This window comes from Poecilia latipinna, unplaced genomic scaffold, assembly GCF_001443285.1.
Source record: "Poecilia latipinna isolate Pla-1442-1.1 unplaced genomic scaffold, P_latipinna-1.0 Scaffold462, whole genome shotgun sequence".
NCBI lineage: Eukaryota > Metazoa > Chordata > Actinopteri > Cyprinodontiformes > Poeciliidae > Poecilia > Poecilia latipinna.
Window position 1 is genome coordinate 604,259 of NW_015113078.1, and position 12,179 is coordinate 616,437.

At 37.7% G+C, this 12,179-nt stretch overlaps 1 protein-coding gene across 5 annotated transcripts in view; it reads right to left on the reverse strand.

The window, feature by feature from the left end:
• Positions 1-12,179, reverse strand: part of amot (angiomotin) — an 84,826-nt gene that overhangs the window by 61,620 nt on the left and 11,027 nt on the right. For 3 of the 5 annotated variants that reach the window (XR_001425826.1, XM_015039144.1, XM_015039143.1), the window contains exons 2-4: positions 11,130-11,190; positions 4,223-5,261; positions 636-1,200 (exon numbers count right to left, since the gene is read on the reverse strand). Coding sequence is in view for 4 of the 5 variants with exons in the window: in XM_015039144.1 (XP_014894630.1) it covers positions 636-1,200; positions 4,223-5,261; positions 11,130-11,190 (1,665 nt within the window). In the remaining variant the exon portion in view is untranslated. The remainder of the gene's footprint in view (positions 1-635; positions 1,201-4,222; positions 5,262-11,129; positions 11,191-12,179) is intronic. The other 2 variants (XM_015039145.1, XM_015039146.1) reach the window with 1 other exon arrangement.

Below are 12,179 nucleotides of genomic sequence, written 5' to 3' on the forward strand. Positions count from 1 at the left end.
ATGAATAGAATCCACCTGTGAGTAATCAAGTCCCTGTATAAATGCACCTGTTCTGTGATCATCTCAGGGTTGTGTTTAAAGCGCAGAGAGAATCATGAAGACCAAGGAACACACCACGCAGGTCCAAGATGCTGTTGTGGAGAAGTTTAAAGCCGGATTTAGCTAAATCTGGGTTAGCACTAGAATAACATAACAGTCTTGTCGTACTTTCATACTATTACTGTATGTTGGTCAGTGCAACAGAGGGAGCTACATTACGCCTCTTTCAATTGAAACTGCCTGCAGATAAATTCAGAATACTGCAGTTTATTTTGATATCACTAACTGTTCCAATAGGTTCTTCTGAAAGCAATGTGTCTGCAGCAGCCATTTGTTATTCTGAACAAATGGTTTCATTCAGAATAAGTGAACTAAGCCATTTGGTTTGTGATGTCCACACTTCCAGCACTGTTATAGTTTATCTAGACTATAAATATAGATTAGAGGGGAAAAAACATTATTTAAAATAGCATTTATAAATCATCTATAGACTCTTGCCTGGTAGTGATATCCTACAAAAAATTCAAAAACATGGTGAAGCAGAGGGAGTAAAAACCAATGACTACATGTGTTAGACCTTCTGATGAAAATCTTACCTTGTGTAACCTGGTGACCTTCTCACGACAAGCCTCCATCTCCTGTCTTAGAATTCTGTTCTCCTCAGTCATCACATCCACCATCTGCTGGGCATGGGCCATCACTGCAAAAGGCTCTCCCTGTAGCTGTATGAAGGACTGCTGCTGGGGAACATGTCCTGCCTGCATAGACAACTGGGGATGGGAAGGACCCTGGAGTTGCTGCTGTTGACATTGATTGTGTTGCTGATGATGATGCAACCTTGGAGTGGAGCCATAAGAGTCAGAAAGAAAAGCATGACCCCTCTGCGTTGTCTGATGAACAGGTCCTGGGGGGAAAGGCTCTGCCACTTGATGGGAGCCTGATCCATGTGGAACACGGGGTCCCATAATTGGGTATGGCTCTCCTTGGCTTGGAGGTGACTGGTGAGGAATTGATGGATGAGAGGAGTGAGAGGCAGCAGAGAGCATGCTGCTCAGAGTAGAGGATTGTGCACGAGACAAGGATCCAACAGAGGTCACAGAGGAGCTGGGACTGTGCTGGTTGAGGGGCCTCTGGTAGTGAACTGAGACCTCCTTAGTGGATCTGAGGAGAGATCAGTTGTGAGGTTATAATGCTGCCTGCCTTCAGTTTTGCACAGAATACAAAAAATATTTGTATGTGGACAAAAAGACCATTTCAAGTTTACAAATACACAGTCATGACAAAAAAGTTAACTTAAAGGTCAGAAACAACCAGTCAGAGCTAGGAGGGTGCTTGCACTATCAATCACTCTTGTGTACAGTCTGCTCAGACACTTCCCCTTGCTCTCTGCTATGCTAAAGCTTCTTCCTGGCAGTAGAGCCTGTTGTGAATGCTCAGACTACTTAGCCTGGCCACTAACGAGGGCAGATAAAAGGTTTTCCTGTAACAGTAAATGGTTTCTCTGCTATTAGTACATTGAGCAGCACATACAGGAGGTTGATTGATGACGCTTGACTGAAGATCTTCCTGCATTTCTGTAGATTGCAATAGTAGCTCAGGGAGGAGGTAGAGGAGCTTGATTTTTTTCACAGATTATCTGTCTCATACCATATGACACAATGACATTTCATATATAAAAAACATTTTTTTTTACATAAAAAAAAAATGAATCGATCGTTGAAGAAGAGCTCTTCAACGCTCGAGGGCGCTGTAACTGGAGTTTTCTCTTCCAGTACAACCCCAGGAACAGAACGTTTGTTAACGAAGTGAGGGCCTGTCGCCTGCTGCGCACAACCGGAGCTCAGCTGATCCAAAAGAGAAAGATCACCATGGAAAACGGGGAGGAAGTTCCGAAGGACATCCTCACGCAGATCATCAAGACTGCAGCCACAGGTGGGAATGAAAAGCTGGATGATAACCTTAAAAAGTGGACTAATTAAGGGCCCGCTTACAACAGTCTCTTACACTTACAGTCTCTTGAAACCAGGTCTCTTGAGTGTAATTTTTTGGGAGGTGTGAAGTTCTCTGCAGGTGCGAAAATACACATTTGCAGAATGTAGGGCTGCAGGATTTGTTCTGTGCAAGCAGAAAACAGTCTACACAGGAAGGAAACAGTAAAAAAAAAAAAAAAGAAAGAAAAAGGAAAAAAAATGGGGATAGCTTTGCACAGTGTGTGCTACATGAGTTCAGAGAGCAGAGAACTTACATTATGTAGCCTACAAGAGAGAAATATGTGTTATGGAGACGCATTTTGCATTAGATGCAAATATTGAACAGATCTATGAGGCATGACAACTACAGTGAATTCAAGGTCTCATGGTGGCCTTATCTAGGCTGGCCAATGCCTTCCTACACAATTCTGTTCGATTCTAAATTCCCTTCAGTGCTCTGTCTGGGCTTTCTCCCATTGAAGTGAATAGCTCAGGCAGAATTTCAACCAGGTCAATTAGCAATGAACAAAAGGAGAAGTTGTGAATGATGCAGTTGATTTTCTGCACTGTTTTAGAATTGTAGTCTGCCTATGGTTTTAGCAATGGCAACAGAAGAAGTGAACGAAGCCATTTGGTGATGTCCACACTTCCAAAAATTGAATTAACATTAACAGTCGCCTTGTTCAGTTTGGCACTTCTCTCTTCGCAGTGGGCGCGGGATTATTGTTTACAGAACAGATCATTTTTGGTGAGCTTCATATCGTCAAACAGACGCAGTACATACAACACGAGTAAAGGTTAAAGATTGAGTAGCATTTAGAACTTCAATAGAGTTCGTGCCTCCAGCGAGCAATTATTTCTCTTTAGCCAAGGGTCCAGATCCTCTGTACGATTTGTGTACAAAAAAGCAAAGCAGAAAAAATCTCTAAAAGGATGTGAAGATGCATTTCCCAACATTGTTTGCAAATAGTGGTATGAGAATTTTTTTTTATTTTATATATGAAACATGATACTCCATCTGCCATGGCTACTCTTGCATCATAATTACCTAAAAAAAAAGGAACGTCAGAGCAGTTTCTGAGAAGCAGGTTCTTGACACACTAAAAATAAAATTCACTCGCAGAGAGGTTTCTGGTATCAAAAAAGGGTGTAGCTTTGCTTATAGAAATATTTTCTGGGTTTACTTCATTTGAATTCAAAATATAAATATTATTTTGCAGTAGAAATACTGTTTCACTCCTTCAATTCAAACAATCAAACTTACAACTCAGTTGTTTTTTCTCCTTAATCACAGCAGGAGGCTGACCTGACAACAATATAACTAAACAATAGCTCTTCTACATCTGTAAGCATTAGCATAATTTTGGATCATTAATAACATTTATCATTTAGCAAATATTTAATTTGTCAAATGCTTAGACTCCAAAACCAACAACAAAAATGTATATAAAAAAACAAGGGACTTTGTGCATTGCAACCATACCTGCCCTTACTGTCACAAGACAGATACATTTCATGTCTCAACTTGTCCTGCCAAATGAATAAAATAGTTTGGAATTCATTACTGTTAGACTCTGCTTCAAGGTAGATGGCGATGACTACTGTGAAACCAGCCCAACAGGATCTGTCCTTGTCATTTCTGAGACACTATTGAGAAACCATGTTTAACTGACTTATCTCAGATCAAATCCTATTGGAATCAAGCTATGGCTTTCACTGGAACCACATTTTATTCTCTATTGTCAACTGTATAGCAATAATTTGTTAACTGGGCGTATGCACACAGTGGCAGTTAAATGAGACTGTAAACTTAAAATCAGTAAATGGCCCTAAAAAATCCTGAGAATTGTGATAACTTTAACCTGTATAAATACAAAAACAAGTTGTAACTGATCAGACCATTATTCTTTGCGAAGCTTGAGTTTTCTGTAATTCAAAATTTTCAGCAGGGTTGTCAGATTTTGTCAATGTAAAAATATGCTATACACACTGCAACAAAATGTTGGGGATTTTCAACTAGCGAGAAATGCTTTGCACGCTTTCACTATAAAGCTCCCCTTTTATTTCAGTGTTCACCCAAAATGTCCTGCCTCCCTACCAGGATTGTTTTCTAGATTTTAATGTGTTTTTTGACTGATATGGCTCTGATTTCTTCAGCGGAAAGGCATTTTTTTATGTGCCATGTATATGTGTGTGTGTTCACTATTCATTACCTGAAAGAGCCATATTCAGGAGGGGGCTGATATCGAACAGTTGGAACCTCTCTGGAGTGATTCCTTACTCTTGGCTCCTGATAAAAGTGGCCTCCAGATTCTGGATGACTGCCAGGAGAACATATTCCTTTAAAAGGATAGTCTGGTGGTGGGCCTCGATGCTGTGGCTTGTAGTAGTCTCCAGGCTGGCATGATGGGGGTAGCTGTGGGGAAAGTGGGGTGCTGCTTATAGGAGCATGGGCTTTCACACCACTGGTGGCTAAAGAAAGTTGCATAAGTCGTTCACTGAGAGACCTGACGTGTCCTTGCTTTAAATCTTTTAGTCCATCATCTTGGTGCACCTTCCCGGTACCACTGACGCGCTGTAGTGTTGGGCGACCCTCAGTGCGAACTTTGGTGCTGGTCAGGCCAGTAACGTAGAAAGCAGCACCTAATGAGGCAGGCAGTGAAGGCTGCTGGGCCTGGCCATTCTGCTGCTGCTGCTGCTGCTGCTGCTGAGCCTGAGGAGGAGAACCATGGCCGCGGAAGTACTGTGACTGTACTTTGGCTTCCTCGTATGTAGGGAGATCTTCTAGGTTAGGGCATTGTCCTTGGGTGATGCCACCAACTCCACTGCCCCCGCCACTGGATGCTTCTCCACAAGAGCCCACACATCCCCCACCTCCACTGCCCCCACCATGCCCACCAACTCTGATGACACCAACCTTCTCCAGGCCACTGTCTGTCTGAAGCTCCTGTCCCTGGGGCTCTTGTCTTGCAATGTGAGCGCTTACAGAATGATCATCAGAGGGGCTTACCTGTCCAAGTACTGAATAGCCACCTCCACCTCCTCCTCCTGTTGCTACTCCAACCCCCCCTCCTCCAGACTGTTGCTGTTGTTGCAGCACATAGTTTCGATTCATCTGCTCCTGAAGGAGACGCTGAAGGACTGTACTGCCACCACCTGATACATTGCTATTTGATGGCTCTTCAGTTCCGGCCCTCATCTCCATCTCACGTTGGCAACGAACCTCATGGAAGGACAAACTACGCCCCCTGTCTGTATTCCAAGAGAAAAGTACAAAGGGAAAAATGTGTAAAAGAAAGGTAACTGGAGAAGAGATATGAGGGGCTATCACAAAAACTATTGAAAAAATACTGGTGTTTTTAACATTCAAAAACTATCAAAAGTGTGATTTACTCAATAAAATATCAGTAAATTCATTAAAAAATGTAAAACACCTACAGAAAACAGAGGGATACATTTACATCACAAAAAATCAATTTGAACATTTTTATGTGATTTTTGTCTTGCTTAATCTGGTCATTGAACTAGCTCTTCATACCTTTGACTGTGTGAGTAGGTACCAAGTTCTGCTAGAAAATGAAATCACCATCTTCATAAAGCTTGTCAGCAGAATCAAGCATCTTAAAACTTCCTGTTAGATGGCTGTGTTGACTATGGACTTTAGAATGAACAGTGGACCAACACCAGCAGATCACAAGGCACCCCAAATCATCACTGACAGTGAAACTTTACACTGGACTTCAACAGCATGTGCCTCTCCAGTCCTCCTCTAAACTCTGAGACACTGACTTCAAAATGCAATGCAAACAACTTTCAAGACTTTTTTTCTTCCAACTACTTCTTTTTATTGAAAACCTTTGCTTATGTCAACATTTGATATAAGCAATGGTTTTAAACTGTAAATGAAGCAAATAAATTAATAAATAAAACAAATGAAATAAATAAATGCATCTGAGAAAAGGACTTCGGAACTCTCAGCAATAGTCTAGTTTTTCTTTTTCTCCTAGGCACAGAGAAGACACTTGTCATCTTGAGAAACATAGATATCTCTTGAAAAGGTAATAATAATTTGACCATATGAATATGCTAAACAAAGGTGTGTCCACTAAATAACATTGCAGGTGTCTCCAAACTCAGTCTGCCTAAGGAGTGTCTAATTGTCACAGTGCTTTTTGGTTACATGGCGTGTACTACATGAACACAGGCACGAGAAGTGAAAGAGAGTTGCCCCAAGATATCAGAAAAGAAATGATAGGTAAGCATGTTAAAGGTGAAGACTATATTTATCCAAATAATATATCATCTATAAGCTTGATGCTCCTCTGATATATTGTTCAGAAATTTCAAGTCCACAGAACTGTAGCCAACCACGCAGGCTATATAGCTCTTGGAGGATAACTGATGACAAAGTGAAGAGAAGGAAAATACAAATGGTAACCAAAGAGCCCAGAATAACCTCCAAAGAGAGGAGATTTTGAGGAGCAATTCTTTGAAACCACAAGGAAGTACATACTGAAATATTAACCACCCCCCACCGCTCCCTGCTCAGTTCCTGGCCTTCCATTTTTTTTTTATTTTGTCAATTATCATTTCCTCTGTCTTCAAACTGGTGAACTCATAATAGTTGTTCCGCTGCTGTAAATCACATATGGCAAAATTCCATAATGTATACTGAAGTAGCTGGTTGGTCATTGGTTAAGAAGCTAGATGTCCAGAGTCAGGGTGGGGGGTAAGGAAAAAATGTGGACAGCCGAAAGTTAACTGCAGCCTTATTGCTGCAGTATGTAACTTTAATAAAAAATATTTTTTAACATATTTGTTGAAACTGTCAATGTTGCTCTTTACTACCACTAAACCTTTTCCTTATCAGCAGATCTTGTGAATGGTGGGCTGGTTAGTATGGTCACTGATGATGGCAGGTAAAGTTTTCCTGTAATGGTAAGTTGTTTCTTTGCCATTAGCACATTTAGCAGTGAGTATGTGACGTTGAGTGGCAGCACAAAGACCTTCCTCCTGGCTCTGATTGGTTGTTTTTGGTTAGGAGCGGTGCTTTTCTTCAGACAGTAATAGTAGCGCAGAAGATTTATCTTTTCACAGATTATCTGTCTCATAACATGCTCTCACAACATGAGATAGTTTTAACAACAACAACAACAACAAAAAACACAAATATGTTTTTATAAAAGCTACATACTGCACCTTTAAGAAAATTGTAAAGCATAGCCTCTTCAAAAATGGGTAGAAACTCATTTAGCATAGGCTTCAGTTGGACTCTGTGCTTCAAAGACCTCAACACACAAACATATCCAGAAAATTGACTTCAACTACCACATTCCTTTAGTTTAAATAATTCATGAACCACATCAAAAGTGTTTTCATGGAAAACACTTTTGATGTGTTGCAAAAATAAAGGATTGTTCATCAGTGATTCAAATTCATCTTTTTAGATCAAGGTAAAATTTGCACTTCATTGGAAATCTTGGCTCAAGAGCCTGGAGGAAGAGTGTAGAGGAACAGAATCTACATTGTTTGAGTTCTAGAGTGATGTTTCCACAGTCAGTGATCATTTGGAAAGTGATGTTATCTGCTGCTGTTGGTTCAACTTTGTTCAATTCCTTAGTCAGTGCAGCCATTTATTAGAAAATTGGAATGCCCTTCACATCTTTATGGAAATCCTAATTTTATTTTCCTGCTGCAGTTGGCACCTGTCCACATTTTTAAAGTACCTATATCTGCTTCAAAAGGCAATTAACCAGCAAACTGGATTTAACTAAACTTCTCAGATAATCTTTGTATCTTCAGGAAGAAAAGGAAAAAACAACAAAAGTAAGCTAAAGGTCTCTATTAAAGCAACTTTAATTTCTTTATCACATCATTAGATCCACAAGTGAAAATCCTTTATTACAAACAATTATTTGTAATATATTATTTTCCATAGTAAATTCATGTGTTGAACAATTATATTTATTGCATATGAATGCAATAAATATAATTTATTGGAATAAACCAACTTTTAAAAATATTCTAATTTATCAACAAGAAAGACCTATTTGACCTGATTTTGAAGAAAACAAAACAAATAAAGTGAAGAAAAAAGAAAGTGGACAGAGAAACAAAGAGACCATATGTTTCACTTTTGACCTCAATAAGATCCCCAAAAGACTTGTTGATTTGATGGCACAGCAGAACAAAAAAAGAGGTAGACAAAGTAAGGTGTCACTGCTTTTATAGAACCTCTTACCCACAAATTAGTATTTTACCACCACAAACATCAGTTCAAATAATTTTAATTAAAAAGTAGTACCTGAAGCAGTTTTCTGATAGAAAAATGTAAACTTAAGGGAGATTAGTTGACTCAAGAGATGATACCTTGCACTAAAAGTATTGTAACTACCTGAACAGAGCACAGTAGATTGGAGAACTTGAAGTTGTCTCTGAAAGGAAGTTGTGTTTTGGTTGTCGATTAGCAGAAGCAGAAAGCTTTTAATTAATTACATAATCTAATCTAGTTCCTTCTTCATAACATCTTTGTAAAAAACAAAGGAACAATTTAATGTCTTGGTAGTAAAAAAAAAAAAAATATGTGCAACTTAGTCCAACTCTTTTCACATATGCATTGAACTTTCCAGAGATTCTTAGTGTTCAAAAGAATAATTGCATTCAGGTGCAGTTTAATTCCAAAGTAGGAGAGTGGATTCATTTTGAAAAACTGCTCCTACATTAGATTACATATTTTAGGAACCTAGCAAATTTTCTCATCGGTTGGATTTTTCCAGTTTGAATACAGTAAAGTAGAATATCTGCATAAAATAAATTAATGTAAATACAAACATAAACATAGTGTTTCTCAAAACACTAGGTTAAAAGCAACTGCTAGTGCATTTTTTGTCGATTATATTGCACAAAATAGTCTTGAAAGAAATTATGTAATATTTCTTTAATAAGAAATATTAATGTTTAATTTTTGTATCTATGGAAGTTATAAAAAAATTACATTTCAAGTCACTAAACTCTTCTTCAAAAGGATGGTAATATGAACTTTCACTGCCCAGAATTTTTAAGCTACACAATTTTCATGGAGTTCGTGGTGGATTCACTGTCATGTTGCAGAGTTCTGCTTTAGCGTAATTATTTTGTTAATAGCTTTAAACTGACCCAAGCACTGGTCTGAGGTTTAAACTAAGTAAATCATCTTTATAAAGCTGAGAAAAATGTTCCTATCATGCATTTCTTTACTTTAAGAATTGAGATGAGAGCCCTCAATTCTTAAAGTAATTCCATACCAGCAATTGTGCTTATGACTTTTCACATGAAATGTAAAAAAAAAGTCTTTAGTTTTTGTTGTTGAAATTGAAATGAAAAACCTGTATATCCAAAACTGTTATAATAGTACACGTGATTGTATTAGTCACATTATTTCGAGAAAAAAAAAATATATATATATATATATATCATGGTCTTATTTTTTTTAACAAGAGCAAGTAATACTTTTAATATGCACTGTAAAAAACAAATATTATCTACCCAAAATGGCTGAAATTACAAGAAAACACTGTAATAAAAATTTTCATTTTCAGTCTTATTTTATTTTTGATGGAACTGATGATACTTTTTCTCATTTATTTACGGATTATATCTGCTTTGTTTTGTATTTCTGCAAGATGTGTTTGTCCATTAAATAAGTTTGCAGATAATGTTTAGATGTTTCTACAGCTGTGATAGCAGAAGAGACCTGAAGACATCTTGGGTAAAATGCTTGATCTGGTAATTGTCTTAAAGGACTGACGTGTGGAATGTAGTTTGTACCCTGGTTTGACCTGAACCCATGATTAACTGACAAAGAAGAATTAGAAGTTTCTCCTGAAATCCTTATCAGCTCTCTTTCCTGCCATAAAATCATCCCCTCCAAGAGGTGAGGGATACTTCATGAGGTCGGGGTCAGGATTGGGTTTGTGGTCCATCTGGCAATAGAGATAAGATCAGACTTTGGGTGGGTCCTTTCCTTGCTGTGACTGTATATCGATGTGATGTGTGTTGTTCAGGGTTCTTCTTCTGACTGTGCTAAGGAGATGGGTCTTCGAACGCTTTTGCCTTCGAATAAAGAAACTTAAAGACAAAGATTAATCTTTCTCTTATTATTGAAACAGCTTCTCATTCTTTGATAATGAAATTTCCATAATACACATTTTTGTGCACATATCCTCCCACCTTGCCAACAACAAAAAACTTGATCAGATTAAGGTTAAGTAGCATTGTTAATGTATAGTCTTTATCCTCATATTCTCAGACCCTACACCATCAATTTGATTAGTTTAAATTGACCAGTGTTGAATTTAAATTGCAAAATAACAATAACAATAATATTGTAGTACAGAACCAATGCCTGGAAAGTCTAATTTGTAATTCTGGATTAGCTTTAAATGAAACTCATCAAATTCTGCAGCATTCTGTTATGCCTAACACGCTCTTTTTTTATCTGAACCTGAATTTTTCCAATATTTTTGAATGAATGGCTTCTGTCAAGTTCATGTGTGAACTAGAGGTAAAAGTATTTTGGATCTGTCAAATGTAAGGATGATGTTGGGGTGTCTCATGGCACAGTGGTTAGAGTAGATGCCTTTATACAGAAGCTACAGACCTCAACGCAGCTGTACTTGTTTGACTCCTATCCTCAGCTCTTTTGCCGCATGTCTTCCCCCTTCCCATCTCTCTGTCAACTTCCTGTCAAATTACTGTCAAATAAAGGGCACTAGTACCAAAAATGTTCTTAAAAAAGATAAAGTGACAAAGTCTTTTCAGAATATGAAAAAGCAAACAGCTCACACTTACAAAGTTACAACCTACCACCATTTGAACATTTCCAAAGCTGAGTCAAAGAAATTAGAAATATTCACCTGAAGACATAAGCATGCATTTTTACTTCAACATTCAACAATGTTGAAGAAACCAACCCAGATGTATTTTAAATTTCACAACATTTCAGTGATCAGAAGAAGTATTGGGTAAAACAACCCACTTAAGGAGAATTGAAAGAATTGACAATAATAATAATGGCTTCTACTGACAAAGCTGAATGTCTAACACTTTACACCCATTTTACAAAGAGGAAAAGATTATTACATGTTGAGCTTCCCGTTATCCTTGTCACTCTCAAAGATGAAGATGCTTTTTTCCGAAACATCTGTAGGTAAATGAGACAAAAAGGAAAAATGCCTGTTTTAAAAGGATTTTCAATCATTTTCTTTAAGAGGAGTGTCCGGTGACTGGGTCATTTTTTCATAACATTCAGCTTTCAGACATTTGCTGGGGTCATGAGGGTGAGGGAAATCAAACAGCCCTGATTTTTATGAACACATAAGAAAAACACAAGTTTGTATTTCTAACCACATTAGGACTTTGTATGGACTTTCATTTATTTATTTAGTTAGTCCAAGTTAGTTAGGTGAAACCTAAGCAGTTACATTAAATTTGTTACCTGTATATTTTTAATGTAATCCATTCTCAAACCATTCCTGTAACCCTAACCACTATTTCTAAAAATGGGGAGCCACAATGTTGCAACCAGGCTCCAGATAAACATGTAAGACTTCAAAAGGTATTACATACCAGGAATGGAAACATATGAGGGGCTGTTTAGGACAAAAACTATGTTTTGTCTCACACACTACTAAAGACTCATATACACTCAAAATATTAAAATTGCACATATACATTTATTAAAATGTCACACACATACAATTTTTCTCTCTCACACAAAAAAATACTAAAATGGTGCATACACACTATTCAAATGTCACACACATACAATTTTCTCTCTCATACACAAAATACTAAAATTTCACATATTTACTATTAAAATATCACACGCGCATACAATATTTTTTCTCTCTCGCACACACACAAGACTAAACTTGCACATATACACTACTACAATATCACACACACACATACACACAAAGCATACAGATAAATTATTCTGAATGATAGGTCAAGAACTAATACTAGGCTGGAAGTAGTATGAATGAATGGGGTTGAGACTTGTATTTTTCTGTGTGAAAGACTAATTTTTTGTACGTGTGAGAGGGACTTTTTTGTTGTTTTTTTTGAATGCGTGAGAGTTGTCACGGAAGAGGCGGGGCATAATTTGGAGATCAGATCGCGCATGCGTTG